The 22524-nt window shown below is 48.6% G+C and overlaps 1 protein-coding gene across 1 annotated transcript in view; it reads right to left on the bottom strand.

The window, feature by feature from the left end:
- The window catches only part of STARD8 (StAR related lipid transfer domain containing 8), a 635411-nt gene extending 613155 nt beyond the window's left edge, over window positions 1-22256 (bottom strand). Inside the window, exon 1 of the mRNA XM_078640144.1 lies at window positions 21678-22256. Coding sequence (XP_078496270.1) covers window positions 21678-22223 — 546 coding nt within the window. The 5' untranslated portion in view covers window positions 22224-22256. The remainder of the gene's footprint in view (window positions 1-21677) is intronic.
- Between the last annotated feature and the right edge of the window lie 268 nt (window positions 22257-22524).

Raw genomic sequence — 22524 nt, 5'->3', positions numbered from 1 at the left:
GTTACACCTCTTATTTCTCTTATCTCTCGCGACTGCTACGCGTCACGCCTTCTACTCCACCTACTGTTACGCCTACTGCAATGTAATGCTATGTGTTTGCACTATGTATATAAGTCAATGTTTTGTTATTAAATGTTAGCGCGCTCATCCCAGACCAAGCCCCGGCAGCTGCTGGGCCCCAGTTGTCCTGCTGGGCCTTATTGTCCTATTCCCATGCAGGTTGTCCTGATCCTGTCCTTATGCTGTAATAAACCTGCAGAAACTCCTACTACCTCGAATCTTGACTCTTATTTATTGAGCTATCTGTTATGCTATAAGTCTAGTCAAAAATAGGGTATTATTTATTTATTTACCACAAATGTCATGGACTCTGACCAGTATGAACAGATGTCGCCAAAACCCACATTAGCCCCGACGAACGCTCGGATCTACACATATGGAGGCACCGAACCCATGCCGCTACGCGGCGTCATCAGCACCACCATTCGTAATGGGGAATACACAACCGAGGCCCGGTTCCATGTAACTGAAGGGAAGAAAGGGACACTACTCAGCTGCAACACTGCGGAGGACCTCGGGCTGGTCTTCTTCGCCAACCAAGTACACCAATCACACGCTGACTCCATACTAGGAGACTTCCCTGCGCTATTCAGCGGCCTCGGAAAGCTCAAAGATAAGAAGATCAAACTACACATAGACACCACCATCCGTCCCGTCGCTTTGCGTCACCGAAGAGTGCCGTTTAACCTCCGCGCTCAGGTCGAAGAGGAGCTGAAGAAGCTCGAAGACCTCGATGTCATCGAGAAGGTGTCGGGACCGACTCCATGGGTGTCTCCCCTGGTGGTTGCCCCGAAGCCCAAGCAGCCGGGTGCCATCAGGCTGTGCGTCGACATGAGGCTGCCAAACACTGCCGTGAAAAGGGAGCGCCACATCACGCCCACCATGGACGACATCGTCGCCGACCTCAACGGGGCGAAGTGGTTCTCTAAACTTGATCTCAACGCGGGTTACCACCAGTTGGAACTTGACCAGAACAGCCGATACATCACGACTTTTTCCACACATGTCGGGCTCCGGAGATACAAGAGGTTAAGTTTTGGAGTGTCATCGGCGGCTGAAGTGTTTCAGAATGCAATAAAGGAAGTTCTGTGTGGGCTGAGTGGGGTCATCAACCTGAGCGACGACATTCTGATCTACTCGAACACGCTGGAGGAACACCATGCACATCTGAGGGCCACCTTACAGAGGTTGCAGGAACATGGACTAACCCTCCACAGGGAAAAGTGTTCGTTCTACCAAGAAGCGGTGGATTTCTTTGGTTACCGATTCACACGCGAAGGACTTCGAGTTGACCCAAAGAAGGCGGAAGCCATCCAGAATGCCAGCACGCCCAGAAACCCCACCGAGGTGAGAAGCTTCCTCGGGATGGCGACGTACTGTGGCCGATTTATACCTAACTTGGCCGACTTGGCCGAGCCCCTCCGCGCACTCACTAGACAGGACCATGAATGGGAATGGACTGGCGTGGCAAACCAAGCCTTCCAGGAAATCAAGGCGAGCCTTCTGGACAAGGCCACGATGGCTTACTTCCAGCCGCGCAGGAAGACCGAATTGGTCGTGGACGCCAGCCCCGTAGGTCTCGGCGCCGTTCTACTGCAGGAATATGGCCAAAACGACTGGAAACCTGTCGCCTATGCGAGCAAGGCTCTCACGGACACTGAAACACGATATGCTCAAATCGAGCGAGAGGCGCTAGCCATCAAGTGGGCCTGCCAACACTTCCACTTGTATCTCTGTGGCCAACCCTTCACCATCGTGACCGACCACAAGCCACTCCTGCCCCTGTTCGCCGGGTCCTCCAGGCTTGCTCCACCGCGGATTGAACGATGGGCTGTACAGCTACAAGGCTATAATTTCACCCTGGTCTTCCGGCCCGGCGCCCACAATCCAGCGGACTATCTGTCCAGGCATCCGGATGTTACCAGAAAAGCAATCCCACTGGCGGATAGCCTGTTGGTGGAAGAATTCGTCCACATGGTGTCCGTAGCTGCCTGCCCGTAGACCCTCACCCTGCAGGAGATGGGAAGAGCCACCGCTGAAGATGAGACGCTGACCCGCGTCAAGACTGCCCTGGACACTGGAAGCTGGACGAGGTTTCTGGAAGGAGCTCAAGGACTTCGTCCGGAGATTAGTCATGCCCGACAACAGCTGTGGCAGATCCGCCATGAATTAAGCGTCGGTGACGAAGGCGTTATACTGAGAGGGCACCTTATTGTGGTACCGGCGAGCCTCCAACAACAGACCCTCGTGATTGCTCACACGGGCCACCAAGGAACTGCCAAAACAAAAGCCAGACTACGCAGCAAAGTATGGTTCCCGGCCATGGATCGCATGGTGGATGAGATGGTGCGCTCGTGCCACGCCTGCACCATCACGGTGTCAGATCCGGCCCCAGCCCCAGTCATCACAGAAGAAGCGGCAACAGCGCCCTGGACACAACTGAGCATAGACTTTGGGAGTTTCCCAGATGGCCGACACACGCTGGTCGTCGTGGATTCCTTTTCAAAATTCCCCGTCGTGGAGCTGCTCTCCTCCACAGCATTTGGACCGGTCAAGAAAGCGTTGGACCACGTCTTTGCCACTATGGGACTTCCGGAGGAGGTGAAGTCGGACAACGGACCACCTTTCCAAGGGCGAGAGTTCCAATCATACCTGGAGAGCCTAGGGATAAAACACCGCAAGATCACACCGTTGTGGCCGCAAGCAAACGGCGAAGTGGAGAGGCTCATGCGGACTCTCAACAGGGCTCTCCGCATCGCCGTCAATGATGGCAGAGATCCGGAAGCCGCGTTAGATCAATTCCTGAGTGCATACCGACAGACCCCGCATAGCACCACTCACTGCGCACCGGCGCATGTCCTGTTCAAAAGAGCACCAAGAGGCAACATCCCTGCGTCCTCTACATGGACCCCGAAAGAGAGGGATGGTGATGCCATCCAGGCAAGGAGAACAATCACGAACCAGAAAGCAAGCGAAAAAAGACATGCCAGAAACCCAGGGTTGCAAGAAGGAGACGTCGTTGTAGTACAAGATCGGCACCCTGGGTGGAAATTCAGGACCCCGTTCGAACCGGAGAGATGGGTCGTGGAGAGGATTCACGGAACAATGGTGACGGCCCGCCTCGGCCACCAGACTGTCACACGGAATGTATCTTGTTTCAAACGAATAGGAGTGCCGGATGGCACTCCCCAGGAAGCCGATGAAACCACCGGTGCCGGCGCAGATGGTCCGGATGATGGAAGACCAGGGGCCCAAAACTCCGTGCCCCTCTCGAGCTGCGACCAGCCAGGAGAAGACAGACGTCACCTTGGTGTACCCCGAAGTGAAACAACTGGGGGCACTTCTTCTTCCCGAGATGAAACAACAGCCCCGGCCGGGGCTGCTGAGTCTCCTGCCCGGACCAACCACAGATATCATCTGCGGCCCAATCCTGGGCCAAGCCAAAGACTTCGAGACTTTATATGCACTTCCCCTTAGCCATTACGTGGGGATAGTTATATGTGAACTAAATTGAAGGAGGGATGTAGAGAGCCACCCGGCCTCTCACATACATTGTTACCACACACACACACGCACGCCTTCACCCTCGGGACGGGCACGCCCCGAGGTATATATAAAAAGCGCGGAAGACCGCTCGGGGTCTTTCCGGCATACCCTACTATCACTGTGTGTGTGTCTTATTGTTTGATCAGCGCTGCGCGCGAGGCCCTGACCTCGCCCACCACAGCATGGAAGCCGGGCTTCATGCAGGTCTTCTGACTATGTTCCTAAATATAGCCACTGGACCACACCTACCCTATAATGCGATGAACCACTTGTGATACTGCTATTCTTTAAAAAATATATATATAATTACGAATATTATTGTGAAGCGCTTGTTGGGCAGAGGGCTCGGAGGCTGCACACATAGCTTCGTATACTTTGAGCACCAGCGGATTCAGGGACAATAATGTGGCATTTCCACAAAGATTGTAAAACTCCCGGGCCTGATGCATAGGTGTGAAAGCTTTAGCAGAAAAGGTGCGCTCTATATATCCTTCCGCGCCCCAGGGATGCGGGGCATACGTCGAGGTCGCTCTAAGGCACCGGATTGTAGTACACGTGATAATTCCTGAGCCTGTGACGTCAGCATACGCCTGAAGAGGAGAGTAAAACTTCAGTCCCCTCTCTGAGCTCAAGTTTTACGCGTCTCCGATTGATGTTGTGAAGTTGTTACTGATGCAGTCAGCGCTGGTCCTAAGACTTTTGGGGCCCCGGGCAGAAAAGGGAATGTTTAAGGCCCCCCTAATTTGCAAACAATGTGAAATCACAGAAAATTACATCATAGGAAGTGCCATCGATTGGCTATTGTTGAGGAAATTTGCTAGATGCAACTTTCTTGATGCGGATATCAGAAAAACAAAAACATAATATTACTACTAATAAAATAAGTGCATATATTTTACATTTCAGTTATTGGAAATACAATATATTATTCACACTTAATAGAAAGGTTTGGCCTACGTCTCTCCAAAACTTATAAATTCAATGAAATGTTAACAATTGGTTTCCATATTAGTGCATTAGATACGTATATGTGCATGCAGTGCTTATATAGCATGATAGGAGGAGTAGATGGTTTGAGGATCGTGACTGCATCATGATTTAGTTTTTTATTAAAAGCGGAGTATTCGCGGTTTCCTAAATTGGAGCGGATTTCGGGCTGTCTGGGTGGATATGGGAATAACGTTCCAGATCCTTGGGGAATAGATGGGAGGCCTTTTTCTTGTTTCTTCTCATTTTAGCACAACTTCTTGTTCCATCTGCAGGTGTCCTTGACGCAGGTTTGTGGAGAGCCAGTGGAGAGGCCAAGCTGGTCATCCAAGAAGGTAGCGGTGTCAGTCGTAAAGTTCAAACCTAGCGCAAAGCAGCAGAGCACTGTACTGGGTCAACGACAAGCATAGGGTCAAGGAGTGATGGGACAGGTAGCTGGTGTGTGGACTTTGCAGATAATGCCGCTGAGCTTGAAGATGGTGCTGGCCGGCAAGATGGCCCTGTGGAGTTCCATAACAGGGCTATAATGTGGTCATATTTCTTCATGCCCTGGTGAGGGCTGCTGCAGCATGTAGCATGCCCTTAAGAGGGAGGGCCAGAGTGGATTTACATTCCAAGATGGTTTCCCAGATACCCAATGCAAAAAAAGATATGAACGCAAATAAAACAGTTGGGAATATTTGCCCTTTTATTAAAGACATCACCCTAGTCATTGAAAATCACCGGAAACAACAGGAATACAATCCTATGTAGGCTGAAAGGGGTTTAATGTAATGAACCATGAGCTATGGCTACAAAACCACTATCAGTATCCTCTGAAGCTTTTAAATGTTCCGATACTATAGCCATATAGCCCGCCGTCGCGGACTCTGGCGGCTAGTAAAGGCCTGCTGCAGCGTTCAAGGCCCGAGCCGGAGGCGAGGGACTTTAACAAAGCAGAGGGACTTTAAAAGCCGGTATAGCCCTGCTACGAAGGGCTATAAGGCGATTAGAACATTCTGCCACTAGAGGGCAGAATGTTCTAACAAATAAAACAAAGTCTTCAGGGAGCGTGAGGGTATTGGAATCCCCTCAGGCTCCCTGAAGCCTTTGTTCACAGCCAGAGCTGTGAACAAAGAAACATTAGAATGTTGGGGCTCCAGGCCTATACCAGCCATTATAAGCCCAGAACACTCCATTGTTTTTAATGGAGCTCCCAACATTACAATGTTCTAATAATAATTAATATACATGAACACGGCTCCAGAGTGCATTTCATTTTGTAAATTAGCGTGATGCAGATTCAGTTAACAGCTTTGAAATAAATCTCCTCTCATTTGGTTTCTCCTACTTTTGAACCAAACCTGTAAAGCATGTGTTTAAATGCAATTAAATAATGCTGCGAGCAAGGCCAACTAATGGGCCCATTTCCTTGGGCCTCACAGTGCTGGACTCATGGCTGCAAGGCCAAAGTGAAGGAGGCCAGGCATCTATGGTTGTGTCTGGTGAGTATTTTACCATCATGGTTAGTATTATCGTGTCTAAAACAGTGCAAAAAAGCAAAAATTCTCAATAGCACTTCTAGGGATATAACAATATAGAACAACATTTCGGTGTCTCATCAGCTAAGCAAAATCTCTCAAATTGGAAGTCACAAAATATAAAGACTAATGGTGTAAGCAGAGGTCTTCAAATTGGAGTGAAGCTCACCTGTTGGCCCTCAGTTGATCATCTAGGGGCATCAGCCTCAGCAGTGGCGGAGATTAATTAAAGCATTCCAGAATTCACTTTTTGTATACTTTAGTGAGTCTCCCTAAGTGGGACGGGTTTACCCAGCTGTGGGTCACGTGCAGACTGTGTCACTGGAACCAAGCTACACCTGGCTGATGATCCCTAACTACGGCAACAGCTGTCCTGGGCTGCTTTTGTTCCGGGTCAGGAAGGACCTGCCCTAGTAGTTCGGTCTGGAATGCTTCCCATTGGAGCAGGGTCAAGACTGATTTGCATATGGCTGGGTCCAATCTGAGGTAGCATGGTGTGCAAAATAACAATGGAGTGGGATGGGGCCTGAGTAATTTACCAGTTTCTGTGATTAATTCAAGCATTCCATCCATCACTTTTCGTATACTTTTTTTGTGAACAGTGCAATACAGCAATCATTTGGGTGCATTGGGCGCATAACCTCATTAGGTCACGGTCCCAATGCACTTGCTGGACAATTGATAGCGATGCCCTTCAGAGGGGCCTCTTGCCTTAGGGGGCCTTGCAGCCATGGACCAGTGGTGCAAGGTCCAGAACAGCGGGCTTCCTTCCTTGGGCTTCTAAGTGCTGGACCATGGCTGATAGGCCATGGAGAGGATGGGCCTTTCCTGACCTTTGCAGCTCTGGATCATGGCTGTGCAGTGCACGAGAGAAGAGACCAGTTGCACAGTAATCTAGCCATGAGCCCTGATGCAACAACATGATGCTGGACATTAAAACACAGCCAGAATTTGTGTGCATTGGGACCAGAACATCCGTGAGCGCTGGTGCCACTGCTCCTTGTGTACTATTGGTAGCTATGCCCCTAAGAAAGGCCTCCAAAGAGCCTCAGAGCCATACTTCTGCTATGCTAAGCTCATGGACTGGTACCTCCTCACCTGAGTGTGCAACTACGCCGGCTGCAATGCCCAGGGGAGGGGGGCCTCTCCCTGGCCTCAAAGCTCTGGACCACGGCTTCAAAGCCCATGGAAGAGAGGCAAGTAGCACAACAATGGTGCCAGGGATGCTGGTGCAAAGTAAAAGCCCCCCTCACTCTTGTCCACTGGATGCACAGTAAAATAAAGCCATAATTTGGGAGCATTAAGCATTTAATATCCATGGGCCCAGTGCCGCTGCACCTGCTGCACTACTGATGGCCATGCCCCTGACCAATGGCCATGCTGGGTAGAAAAAGGAATGTGTTAGGCCCCTTTAATTGGCATACAACATGAAATCACAGGAAATGACATCACAGGACATGGGCCTTGACCTAATCACAGAGCCATGGTACAGAGCTGTAAGAAAGTTTCAATGGGGCCCAGAGGAGGCCCCTCCCCACCTCCTTGACTTCTCAGACATGGTGTAGTGCCAAGAGGATTAGGGGAGGCAGCCCACTCACCCCTGGGCATCGCAGCACATAAGCATGACTTCAGGGCCCATTGGAGAGGCCCCCTCCACATGGCCTGGCAATGCTGCACCATGGCTTTGAGGCATAGATTAGGGGCCTCCATCTCCGTAGGCCTCGCAACCATGGTCTAGTGCTGTGAGGCCCAGGAGAAGGGACCCAGGATAGAGGAACCCTCCACCATTGGCCTCGCAACCAAGGTCTAGTGCTGCCGGAGAGAGGATCCAGGTTAGGAGAACCCTCTACCATTGGCCCGCAAAATAGCAGTGTAGCCCTGCAAGCCCTGAGGAAGGGTGTTCCCTCCCATGGCTGTGAAGCCCGTGGGAGTGTTATCCCATTCTCCTGCCTCACAGCTATGATGTAGTGCTGCACGGCCCATGGGATGTGGCCCCACTGCCCTGAGCTTCACATCCATGTTCTGGTGCTGAAAGCCCCAGGAAAGGAGAGTCCCCTTCCCTGGGCCTCACAGCCATGGTCCCCAGCCATCGCTGCAAGAGCCAAGTAGGGTGGCCAATGTTCCACCATCACTTCACAGGACAATTTATGCCTTTGGAGAAACACGGCATGCATGGAGACACATTTTGTGTGCCAAGACTTTGGAAGATGTTTATTGGGGAGCAGTAGAACTAAGAGACACATAGCAGATTTTTTGGGGCTTCATTCTAAATCCCCCCTATAAAACAGGTAATGTTAAAGGTCTCATAGTTACTAATGCTCCAAGGATATTTCTGAATGATGCCACCTTTAGAAAAGACTGGGCCCAGATCGCCTGGCACTGCACCAGGGACTGGCTAGTTCTGATAATAAAAACTGCTAAACGCCTATCGGATGCTATACTTATCGAGATCCAAGCAACGGAAACCCATTTCAAAACCACGCTCACTGGCTTTAAGAAAAAACTAGACGACCAGAACCGGGAAATGGCCGAGTACAAAGAATATCTAACCCAGACTAAGGTAAAGAAATTTGAGAAGGATCTGAAAAGATTCAGCTACTCAAAAACCTACCCCTATGCAGACGATGACTACACTGCTCCCAAAAGAGATTCTGAAAGCTCCGGTGACAACAGCTCCATCTCGAGCAACTCCAGCACAGGATCCAACAAATCTAGAGGTAGAGGACGGCAAGGACAACACTGGCAACAACCATGGCAGGGACACCCACAAAATCACAACTTCGGGCCCCCCAGTTTGGACCGATACCACCTCCATACTTCGGTTACCCACCTCTATATGCACCAGGGCACATGCCCTTCTACCAAGACAACCAAAACCAGAGGTATCCTTTTTTATCCCAGGGCCGAAGACCACGCGGAAAGAGAAGGAACACCGCACAGGTGCAATGGGCACCGGAAGAAGAACTAGTGAGCTCCAACACAAGGAACAAATCCAGAGAACAGGCGGGACCGAGCAAATAGTATCCCCCCGAACCACCAGCCCATTAGTCTTCAACATCTCAAGCACACAGCTTACTGATGAGGAAACGGAAGTCCTGAACAAAGGCCTCTCCTTCGTCCCCACAACCAGACTTGATACCTTCAAGCTACATGTAGAACTAGCCGAGTTCTTCAGGAAGCTCAAGCTCAAAGCTTTCTTTGAAAAGAAAGAAAACACAGGCAACAATCACGATGAGACCCCCAATGAAACAGGCCTCAGACTGAAGTCCAATTTCATCCCACCACCAGCCAGCATTCCAGTAGAAATATCTACCTTTGAACAGGCAGTATACACAGACGTAGAAAAACTGCAACACAGGAACACCTTTAACAACCTGTCCCACTGAGAACGCAAAACCATCAAACGCTTACAGAATGACCCATCCCTCATTATCAAGCCTGCGGATAAGGGTGGAGGCATAGTCCTGATGGACAAGACGGACTATGACAAGGAGTGCCGCAGACTCCTGAGCGACACCAGGAATTACAAATGCCTTATAAAAGATCCCACTGAGGAGCTACACAACACCATCAACCTCTTGGTTAAAAATGCCAGCGATGCAGAACAAATCTCAAAACAAGAAGCGGATTACCTCTGTACTAAAAATGCCAGAACCCCGTACTTCTACACAGTCCCCAAGGTGCACAAAGGAGTCACTCCCCCACCAGGGAGGCCCATCGTATCTGGGATCCAATCACTTCTAGAACCGTTGTCACGATTCTGTGATTTCTTCCTCAACCCCCTGGTTCAAAAGACACCATCATACATCAAAGACACCAAACACCTCCTCAACATCATCAAGGACACCAGCTTCGATCCGGCAACTCAACTCCTTGTTGGACTTGACATAGAGAGCTTATACACCAGCCTGCCACAAGACGCCACACTGAAGGTACTACATGATGTCCTGATGGAAAACACCTGGAACTATCAAACCCCTCGCAGCTTCATCATTGACTGCGCCACCCTTGCGCTAAAAGAAAACTACTTTGAATACGAGGGAAAATTCTACCTGCAGACCAATGGTACTTCCATGGGCAGCGTTTTTGCCCCAAGCGTGGCGGGCCTGTATGTCGCCCATTTTGAACAGACCCACATACAGCCTCCCACCAATCCATACTTAACCAACATAAAAACATGGCCTCGCTACATCGACGATATCTTCATCATCTGGGAAGGCAACCAGGAGACACTGGACAATTTCCTACTTTGGATCAACAGTCGGGACACCTACCTACGATTCACAAGCACTAGCAGCCCAACTGAACTACCCTTTTTGGACCTCAACATCAAAGCAGACCAAGATGGCTTAACTACCACGACCTTTTACAAACCCACAGCAAGGAACTCCCTCCTTAGATTTGACAGCTTCCACCCAAGACCCCTGAGGGAAAACCTTCCCTACGGGCAATTTTTGCGCATGAGACGCAACTGCAGCAACATCCAGGACTACAAGCTACAATCCACCGCCCTGGTTCACAAACTGGAGGACAGAGGGTACCCCGCCAGGATCATTAGAACTATCTGTAAAAGAGCACGAAACCAAAATAGGGAGGCACTGCTTGAAACCACCGTCAAACCACCTGAGGAACCCATTCTCACTTGTGTGACGACATTTATTTATTTTTATTTATTTATTTTATTTTATTTTAAAAGTTTTATGTAGCGCTTGCGAGACCCAGAGGTATCAGAGCGCTTTACATGAGCATCAGATCATAGTTACCGGTTGCATCGTTACAAAGGTTACACAGTTCTTAGAGCATGGCAACATAGTTACTTGTAAGGTCGAGATAAACAATAAGCACAAATACGTAAGGGGAAAAGAAGGCAAGATGAGAGATTCAGGGGAGGGGGTTGGAGTAGGGGAAGTAGACAGATAATGAAGGTGGGAAAGAGATGGGGAGGTTGAGAGACACAGCATGGGGAGAGGAGGGGAAAAGGTGACAGGGACACAAACCGGTAGACGAATCAAGGCAACGTCCAAAGTCCAGTAAGCTGTGATCCCAGGGGAAGTGGTATCCCTTCCCTATCTCTATTGCGAGAGGTTCCCTTTACGCAGTGGACTCTCTCCGAGGGGTCTCTGAGACTCCAAGGCCTACATACTGGATCCTTCCCCAAAAAGGGGAGAGGGAGTGCTTTGGCAAGGGGTGCCATACCATACCTCAAGTGTGAGTGGCTCCCTTGGCGCAGTGGACTCACTCAGCGGGTTCGCTGAGAATCCAGAGTATAGATATTGGATCTTTCCCCAACAAGGGGAGAAGGAGTGCTTAGTCAAAGAGCACAAAGGACAGTGGGTAGGCAGAGTAGCAGGCAAGGGGAGAGATTCACGGGAGAGAGGATAGGAGCTAGGGAAGAGACAATAAGGAGAGACGAAAAGAAATCTGCCTAAAGACCGACTGGGTAGGTGACGACCAAGGAGGGAATCCACGGCCCATCTCCCCTATAGCTAAACTAAGTAGCTCCATCGGGCATCAGACAAAATAGATCAGTCTCAAAACATTGAGAGAGGAGGGAAGGAGAGACATAAATAGAGGGAGGATGTGGTAGGAGACGACAGGAGAGACGAAAGGAAGTGCAACAATGTGGTTCAACAATATACTAGAAGAAGATCAACAAGTAAACATTAAATCAAACAATCAGCAATACAATTAGGGCAGGAGAGAAAAGAGAGAGAAAGTAGTGGGGCGTAGGGGAGGAGGGAAAGTGAGGATAAGGGAAGAGAAAACCGTAGAGACGAAAGGAAGTCTGTCTAAAGACCGACTGGGTAGGTGACGACCAAGGAGGGAATCCACGGCCCATCTCCCCTATAGCTAAACCAGGTAGCTCCATCGGGCATCAGACAAAATAGTTTGGTCTCAATACATTGAGAGAGGAGGGAAGGAGAGACATAAATAGAGGGAGGATGTGGGAGGAGAAGACAGGAGAGACGAAAGGAAGTGCAACAATGTGGCTCAACAATATACAAGAAAAAGAACAACAAGTAAACATTAAATAAAACAGTCAGCAATACATTAGGGGAGGAGGGAGAGGAGAGAGAAAGTAGTGGGGGCTAGGGGAGGAGAGAGAGTGAGGATAAGGAAAGAGACAACCATGGAGACGAAAGGAAGTCTGTCTAAAGACCGACTGGGTAGGTGACGACCAAGGAGGGAATCCACGGCCCATCTCCCCTATAGCTAAACCAGGTAGCTCCATCGGGCATCAGACAAAATAGATCAGTCTCAAGTGGCGAGGGAAGAGGTTCACAGAAAAACAGGGTGGGGACAAAGGGCAAGTGAGGGCAGAGGACAGAAGCTGGAAAGAGTAGGAGCAGAGAGGGGGAGGGTTGGGGGAAGGGGAGGGGGAAGGTAAGGTCAGGAGAGACGCGGGCGCGTTAGCCCGAAGTCCGGCTGGGTAGGTGATAGTCAAAGGAGGGAGCCCAAAGTCAATCTCCCCCATAGCTGTGATATCTCTTCTTTTCCTCGGTCGCACCTTTTCAATAAACTCTCCAATGAGAATACTCTTCATCCAATTATTAAAGTTCTGGAGATAGAAAATGCGACTTTGGCTGCGTTGTTCCAGTCCACACTCCTAAAGCACGTTGTAAAGAGCACCTACTTTTGACCCATGGCCTTCAAGCCTTTTGTACTTTGCAGGTGGCTCTTCAGTCTCTAATGTAGTATGGGAGGAGATATATTTGGAGAGTATGAGAAGTCGTAGGCCTCCCTGTTTAATTCAAGATGATGACTGCTTGGGCTAGGTCCTCACTCCATTACCATTTGTGGGTCCCGTAGTGGTAGGTGGTCCTTGGTATTTGTAAGGATGGGATTAACTTGGATTTCCATGCCCCAATCTAGGTAATGCCCTGGGATCCTTAGTCATAAATATAAGCGGTTAATTATATTAAATAAGATCATTTAATTTGAGGGTTAGAGTGTCTGGGGATGAGATCAATGAGCATACTCTGTTTTAATTGCATAATGTATCAGTCGTTCCAAGATGGCTGCTTGCTTACTTAGTGGTGGAATAGATCTGGGGATTAGTCCTATCACTCTTTCCCTGCAACAAAACTACCTGGGTATAGTCCTCTATCTGTTTCTATGGGGGCAAATCAGCATGCATGGTCCTTTGTTTCTGTTTGATAGCGTGCTGGAAGCAATTAGTCCTATGTGTTTGCCTATGTGGTGGTGTAAGGTGAGTGGTCCTTTCTTTGATTTACCAATACAGCTAGCTAGCCATTTTGAAGTTCAACCGTTCAGGCACAAAATGGTGGGGCTTGTACTGTTCATCGAGGTGTTACCATCCAAATCACCCCCTCCACAGTGGCATCAGGTCCAGTACCTGCTCAGCTCGGGCCTCCTTTCAGAATGCTCCAGAGCCAGTCCCAGCGATGTGAGCCAGTACTCGAGCGCTTACATCCCCCAGAAGCAGCATACAGTTCAGGCATAGTCTCTCACATAATATCTCCGGTGGGGACACATTCGGCAAAGTCTTGCTGCTCAGGGCCTGGGGGAATCACACAGGGGTCACACATCCCCTACCTTAGTTCAGCATGGTTGTTGCCCCCCTTGGCATCAACAGGGGGGAGGAGGGTAGAGAAGGGCACGCCAGTCCAGAAATCGCCGATCCGATCAAGATCAAGTCCCCACAGCGCTGGTCACCACTACCTTCGCAGCCTGAGCGCCATGTCCAATATCGACATGGGGTAATGGCGGCTCCCATACTGTTCTAAGGCCACCACCACCCAGTCCAGCCCAGCAGTCTTCCCTCCGCGCCTCGAGGGACTTTGCCTGCGCACTCCTTATGCCCTCTCCTCACAAATCACATACAACAGTATGACCGCGGCTCGATCCGAAGGGGAGGCCAGGCCGTCCTTCCCAGGTCTTCAGGGGCATCTGCCCGATGTCCAAAAAATGTGGGGCACTTACCGGGGAGCCTCCGCTCGGCAATCACCTCCGGCCGCTGACCTCCGCGCCAGCCTACGCCACCAGTCCGTCCCCCTCCGGCACTCCGGACCTGGGCTCCTCGTGGCAGACTGGGACCTCTCGTAGCCAAGTGCTCCGACCCACAGCTCCAGGCATCACAAGATTTCAAAGCGCCTGCTGCGTCACCCTCTCACAGAGCCCAACCGATCCTCCCGCAGCTCCGATGGAGCTGGATTAGGAGCAAGCCCCATAGGGGCAGTAGGGCCGCCCTCCTTAGCTTCATGTCTGCTTTAGGTGGAGACCCCTGCCACCGGCACCGCCAACTCGGGCTGCCAAACCTTTTCTGAATGATGATGATGATCCGCTCGCTCCCTTTGTATGGCTTACAGCAGTTTCTAAAGAGGTAGAGGGCCGGGATTCTGCTGAGGTGCCCTAATGCACATTTGCTAATAGATATACATACAATACTGCATCCAACCAGGTTTCCAACATTATCCAAAGAAACTGGAGGATCATTAACTCAGGCACCAGAAACTGGGAAAAACCATGTTTTGTGTATAAAAGAGCAAAAAACCTAAAAGACCAGCTTGTCAAGACAAGGCCCAGGAACAACTCCGCACCGGCCGACAACACAATCCTCAACGCCTGGGGCCTACCAAAACTCACAGGCCACCAGCCATGTAACAACTGTAGCGTATGCCACTTAACATCACCGTCCAAAACCCTCACTCTGGAACCGGGCAAAACATGGACACAACGTCAATTTACCAACTGCAACTCGTCCAACCTGGTATACCTGATAACCTGTAGATGTGGCCTAAGGTACATCGGGATGACTACCCGCAAAGTCAGAACCAGAATGACAGAACACAGGAGCACCATCCGATGCGGCAAGAACATAAGTAAACTGACGGACCATTTCCTGTCCCATAACCACATCCCAAATGACTTCTCATGGACTGTCATTGAGCAGTTTGATGTGACAGAAACCAATGAAAATTACCTCCTTCAAAAAGAACAACGCTGGATATACAGACTTTCTACCCACACAGTGGGCTTGAACGACACAATTCCTTGGAATTCACTTACTCCTTGAGCAATCCACTCTTGTACAGCCCCCACTAGCCACACCTAGGAGAGCTCCCAAATACTGACACCATGCCATGTATCTCAACCAACCTCTTCTCTACCCACTGTCCATCCCAGCATAACTACGCGCGCCAATACACAGTTAGACACCCTCGTGTATCATATTTAGCGCCCGAGCAAACATGTAGTCACCTCTGTGTACAACATTGTACACATACTTTTTAAATGATGGTATGCTACCATCCTCCGAGTAAGCTTAACCTCTCAACCAGGGGCATTGTCTGCCCCCCGGCCTTGCCAGTAACAGTCTTCAAACATATCAATGCGCATGCGCAAACCCGGAGGCACTCTCTGGCCACCTTGCACTGCAGCACGCATGCATGGCAACCACTGGTCCCTTGCGCAAGCGCTCCGCTACAGAATGACGAGGCACATAGCGCGAGCGCATCCCTTCTTCCATTTCCATACTTACCCAGGTGAAAGCAATAAACGGGACTACTTAAACACGACCGATGGGCCTCCGCTTTTCATTCGGGCACCGCAGAAGGACGATAGGTCGAAGGAGGATCTAGACCGGCAATTCCGTGAGTAATACCAGCACACGACTGCAGCGATTGGGGTAAGCTGTTGATTTCTTTTTCCCTACAGGTCGGATGTAAACAAACACTCTCATAACCTTCTTTCAGGCTCTCTTTCTCTGCCAGGTGACCCAAGAAAGCCTTTTACAGCAAATAGCCTGTGTGAGGATAATGTATTTTACTTACCTGTAACTCACCATGCTATTATCCGCTATTTTAGCTCACCACCACAACAATCGGTTCTATGATAAAACCCACGCAGGTTATGTCTCTGACATGACCACACCCTAGCTGAATATAGGTCGAGCACCCACCTTATAAGTCGGCAAATGATGTGGAAATTATCATATCATGCTAACATGACTCTACCATGTACGTCTGTCTATGTCCTATATGTTATGTGTATTAGAGCAAGAGGGAATCTCCCTCTAACATATAACGCACCTTAGGGAGTGTGACACATAGCAATAAAACACAATCACTATAATTTAGTAATTTTATTTATTTTTCTACACCTTTTTCACATACTCACTTGGTCCTGAGGAAAGCCAGTTTTAAATAAAAAAAAAAGGCCTGGCTGAAACATGTAGACCAAGGACGCTGGAGGTCATAATTCCCACTCAACACGTCCGTTTGCCTTTTTAGCAGCTAACAGGGGCCCAGTAATTAAAGTTTATCCATTTACCCTCGGGTACTGGGACCCACTGTATAGCTTTTTAACCCTTCACTTTCTCACCCACTACACTGCACACTCAGCGAATATACCAGCTCCGCAGTAATCTGGCGTCGTAGCACACCCGGGACACACTCGGTGTCACTGCGGTGGGCCTGATGATGAAGCATGCCACCAACTAGGTTGGTGGGTGAGGGCTTCATGAACAAACCAATGTGTTTACCTGCACGGGTACTTCATTGAGTCTCCCCTCCCCTCCCCCTAACTTAGCTAGTCCTTATTGATTTTGACAATGTTAAAGATAACTCAGCTGGAGATTGAGTTTATCCAGCGGGTTTACTCTTCATAGTATATTTGAGTTCTAATCCCGTTACCACCCCCCTCCGGGAGTAAGCCTTGACTGTTTGCAATTGCAAATTTTGAGCAACAAGTATAGAAAATGAACTCTGGTATTCCAACAGGATGAAATCGTCTTAAGCTTTGAAACAGCAGTGGTGAATATCAGTATCTACCACAAGTACTGTCGAATAATTACCGACTGACACACGACCTGGTCCAACTGGTACATTTTAACCATGCAACTAGGATATTTGACATCTAATCTCAGTTTTTAATGGAAATAATCACCATGTTCGAAGGCTGAGCAGGGCTGATAAAGTGGTGATTCCCTGGGTGGGGCAGTCCCTTCGCTTTGCCATTAGAATCACTGACACCTCCGCTGTGGTCTAATGGACTAGTTGGAGATATGGAACTAGGAGAAGCATGTTTTAACCCTGGCCTCCCATTTGTCCGAATTGTGTACTCTTGGGGCAATCACTTTTCTGAATTTATTGCCAGAGCCACTGGAATTATGTGATAGTGCAGCCACTGCATGTTTTGCATAAATATAGATTTGCCGCATAGTTCATTATCTGTTGCATAATATGCAAGTTTTAAGAACTAGTACTAATTAAGTACAACTAATGCACAGGCAGTGTTAACCAGTGCCAAAATTACAATATAGTGAAGCAATAATATTATAAAATTTGCAGAATTACACTGCATAATATGTAATTTCTTGGTGCATTATTTACTCATCCCTGCAGCATAATTTGACCCTCCCCTCCCACATAATTCCAGTGCCCTGCTCATTGCTCTGCTCCTCCATTTTTGGCAAGATTGGGAGAATTTAGGTACAATGGAAAAACTGCTAGTCACAGATTTTTTTAAATGTACTGAATTTTTCCAGAGAGAAGGGAGGAGCCCCGTCATATGTATTAATCACCCAAATGCAGTTCAGTGGTAAATATATTGCCCTTGTACCAAGTACCAGTGTACTGTAGTCCTAGGTCTACTAATTTAACAAACTCTTTGATCTTGGACAAATAACACTCTACCTCTGCCTTGCCCATTGACCTGACAATAGGGAAGATCTTTGAAACAGGCTTAATGTGAGAAATAGACACCAAAGGTGTACTCCCAGGCTCTGGCCCAGCTCGAGGTCCAGTTTGAACCACAAGTCCATAAAGAGCTGAGCTTTCATGTGGTTTCAGCCAGTCACTTTCCATCAAACAAGGATGTAGCATTATAGCCAGAGCTGCCCACTTTGGAACGGGGGAACCAGGTTCCAGTCTTGGCTCAAGATCCTGTGATTCTGGGCAAATCACTTCTTCTCCCTGTGCCTCTAAAAAGAATGTGTTCTTGTGTAATGTAACCGGTTCTCATGTAAAGCACTCCAATACCTTCTGGTCATGTTTGCACGATACAAAACTGCAAAAATGGGTTTCATTCCTCATTCAAGGCTGTTTGCATCTAGGGTTGCCACTTGGCTGGTTTTCTGTCCCGTTCTGTACTGTTTTCGGTCCCAACCAGTACCAAAATAAGAAAAATAAGCAAATCAATTAAAGCCGTTATTATTAGCCCTTATCAAAAAGCAAATATACACAGAAAACACATTTAAACGTGTTCTGTTGCCGTGTTCGATCCCTGAGTAATAATGAAGGTAAACAAAGACAGAAAAGTCTTGTTACAAATTAATACATACGATTTTCTTTGAAATGCTATTTAATATTGCGTCTCAGCCTTTACAGGCTCCTAAGACAGCAACAAATGGCCTGGATTTTCCTCTTGAAAAGATGGCAACCCTATTTTAATCTCCTATAGTTGAAGGTGATCCAGAACCTGCATGGTACAGGGCCCGTCCTGCAGGGCCGGACTGGGAACTGAAACCGGCCCAGGCAAACTGCTCAGCTAGCCCCTCCTGGGGGGAGGGAGGGTGCAGCCGAGCTGTTTGCGGGGGCCAGTTTCAGACGATTTTGTTACCAGGGGGTGATATTGCCGATCCTCGGTAACAAAAATGACCCAGGGCCCTAAAACCGGCCCCCACCCTGGCGGCCCACCGGGGAAATGCCCGGTGCACGCTATGGCCAGTCCAGCTCTGCCCTCCTGTGCAGCAGCGCTCCCTCCCAGACACAGACACACATCTCTTTCACAGGGCTGGAAGAGTGAGAGTTGCTTGTCGTTCCATGGTAGGGCTACACATGTCTGCGAGGCTCAGGAGAGAAGTGCTCCTCCCCTAGCTTTGCTGTGCTGGAGCATAGGTACGACACCCAGGACGGGGGCGGGGAGAGGAACACTGGTGCAAGACTCCATGATGATAGGCTGAGCGCAGGGCCCTGGGCAGTTGCCCATGCTGCCCATGCCTAGCGCCGGCTCTGAATTCAGAACCATTATCCTGGGAGAGGGTCAATTTTCTCAAAATGAAGGTCCTATAGCCCCTCCCCTTCCCGCCATCTCCCATGTTAATGGTAGAGGATGATTCCTGCTTGCAACGGCTTGTCCCAAAGTTCGTAGGGAGGCCACATAGTCTGTAATGGCGGCTACTAACTTCTTTCCTCTTTGTGCCCCATACGACATTCTCTGCTGTATACTGAATACCTGGCTGGACTGGCTGTTCTGGCACTCGGGCATTTCCCCAGTAGGGTTAGGGGGCTACTTTTGGATTAGCGTTGGCTTCCTATGACCCAAGCTTTGCCTCAAGCCCCCTTTCTAGTCGAGGCCTCCTGCATTGTGCGGCTTGTTTTGAGCAGGTCTGTCGGGGCTGATTTTGGTTCCAGTAAGGTATGGTTGACTATAACGTGGTGATGTCACTGTGGTTAAGAGTGGTGGAGATGCTAGGTTTGAGAGAGGGGTATAAAAAAGGAAGTTTAGCTGTGCTTTGAAGTAAACGTGGGTGATGTAAGGCCAGGAGGTCTCAGGTCATACCAGATTTTCAGAATAACCACTATTTAAATGGGCGCAATATAAAGGGGACACCGAGTCAAGAAATCAGAACAGTTCTCTTTACCCAGTCTTGCATCACTAACACTCATCATCAGTAGGCATTCTGCAATGTTCCTTGCTTGCTGAAGTTTTGTTGTTTGAGGAAGTTTGCTGAGGTTTAGTTGCTCGAGAAGGTTTGCTGAGTTTTTGAGACATGTTTTGAACGACACACCAACTGGCCCCTTTAAAGTCTTTGTGTACATTTATCTCACGTGGATATCTTCTTGTCCAGTTCTTTATGACAAAGTTACAAAATTACATCAGTTAACAGGTTACATAAGTTACTAGTAAAACATTTAAAGAGCATAGGAGATGAGATAAATGGAGCATAGAAGGGTAGGGTGAAAGGGTAGGATGGAGAAACGACGGCGAGACGAAGGGAAATCTGCCCCAAGTCCGGCTGGGTAGGTGATGGCCTAGGGGGAAGTCCACGCCCCATCTCCTCATGTTTCCTCTTCTTGTACCAGTGGGTAGTGTGTGTTATCTGCTAGGACTGTGGAGTCGGCAGGAGCTGTCCGTGATTGGAGCAAGAAGAGACGGAAGGATCATGGGCAACTGGAGAAAGCCAATGTGGACTGAGGAGGTTTGTGGAAGCATGAGGTCCTAGCCTACTCCAGCACTGAGCTGAGACTATCACTGTAAAGCTTGAAAGTTGAAAAGTGACCAGTGTTGAGGGGACAGCTGTCGGTGGTAAGAGTTGTATGTTCATGTAAAGCGCTCTGATACCTCCGGGTCCAGCCAGCGCTATATAAAACTCAATAAATAAATAAATAAACGTGTATTCTAGAGAGACTGTATGGCACAGAGAGCACACTGGCACTAGTTCAGAGGTTGTCCTATAATCCAGAGGGTGTGAGAGGGGTCATCAAACGCAGAGATAGCCCTTCGGGGGTGATTCAGGCACTATATAAATAAATATATAAATCCCAATTGTTGGTATCCGTATTGTAAGACATCTGTTTCCCTTCCTCTGTGTAGTCATAACGTTAATATACTATTCCAATAGGTGTCCATGCCACCAGGCCCCTTAAAAAAGACATCCAAACACATAGTCCTCAGACCATCTTGACGTTGGCCGATGAGCATCCTTGAACCGTAAAAGGTACATAGACTGAGAGAGCTTTGAGACCATAGAAATTTTATAAAGGCACCATAGAAACACTCACAGCATAACACAACATAATTCATTCGTGGTGGCAGCCAACAAAAGCATGCCTCAGAGTGTTGAACCAAGACCCTCAGACTCTGTGGAAGAAGGAAGTGGAGGTTAAATCCAGGAGCAGACAGAATATTTGATACCAGCATCATGGCGCTTGGGTGCCTCTTCCTATGGGAGTCATGCTTGAACATAATAAACATTAGTGTAGCTACATGTGTGCCAAGAAAAGGGGAGACGTGCATAAAACATAACTAGCCAAGGGCACTAAGATACCAGGAACAGCATGGTCTTCTTTCATGAGCGACGGTGCCATCGGATTGGCTGCAGATGAAACGAGAAGAAAGGGGACACTAAATGGAAGAGACCGGTGAAGCCCATTCGAGGATAAGGGGCAGGGGAAGGCGAGAGGTGATATGAAAGACTAAACATAATTTCTAAGTGACACTACCGTCTAGATATCAAGCGACCAAAGTGCCCACTCACAACATGACAGGGTCAACCGGCTGGGAAATTGAACATAGTTAAGAGTTTGTGTTACCATTTTACAGACAGAGATTCTGCAGTGTATGTGCTGGGTAATGACATATGTAACGGGTCAAAAAAATGATCATCTTTTTGGAGTACTCTGCAAGGAAATCTAGAACTTACAGAACATTGACCAACAGTTTGTAAACCACAAGTATTAATGTTTTTTTCCCGAAAACATCTTACTATATTTTGTTGCCTTCTGAAAAAAAAGTGTGAGTTAAAGAAAATGCATTGGTTTTCATGCCGGTACAATTATAAATAATACTTTCCAAGACCACACAACTCTTAAAACTTACACTATAGTAGGGGCATTCCGCCACAACCCCATGGCTTGAGTGAGCATTATGGGTTAGGTGCCCATCGCCTCCATGGTCCCATCCCAGTGTGCACTGCGGTTTGACAGATTCCACTCCTTGGTCATCAGTGCACACTGGACAACACCTTCCATCAGGACCCCAGGTGTGCGCCCTTTGGCGAAGCCACGGCCCAAGGAGATGGGAGTTGAAAAAGTGTCCTTCCGTTGGTGCAACAACACTTCCTCTTGTCCACACACAGTTTTTGTTGAAGGTTATGGCACTTGGTTTGTGCTTCAGAACACACACACCTTTCCTACTTTCCTTCTCGTCCCAGGCAGTCTTGTACTGGTGGGACGACCATACATCATCAATGGTTATATAGTCAGGTTCCGCCACCCAGGAGTCATGACCATACTGCGGGCACATGATGCAATAGATGCCTTCTTCATCAACACTTCCTGCAGGAGGACCCATGGTTGCAGAGTGTCTGGTATCATCTGGGATTAATGGCAGCTTTCTTCTGCTCTTAGAACTTAGAAAATCCATTGTGCCGAAATGATTAGTCCTGCCTAGTTCCACTACCTCCTCATTTAAAGTCAGTTCTATTCTCTACTTCATCCTTCCCACTGGTCGGGTACTGGCCCATGCCTGCAATGATACACACCCCTGTGGCACATAGTGTTCTGATATCCATGGCTTCCTCTCTGGAAGTTCACCTGCAGAGTCAATCAAAGAGAATGATAAAAGGATTAGAGGAAAAATTGTGAAGAGTACATCTATAACGCAACTGGCTGATTATTCATCTATAAAATAATTATTTATCTATAATAAACGCATCAGATGCTTG

This window comes from Lissotriton helveticus, chromosome 4_2 (genome assembly GCF_964261635.1).
Source record: "Lissotriton helveticus chromosome 4_2, aLisHel1.1, whole genome shotgun sequence".
NCBI lineage: Eukaryota > Metazoa > Chordata > Amphibia > Caudata > Salamandridae > Lissotriton > Lissotriton helveticus.
This window is presented reverse-complemented; position numbering and strand designations above follow the sequence as displayed.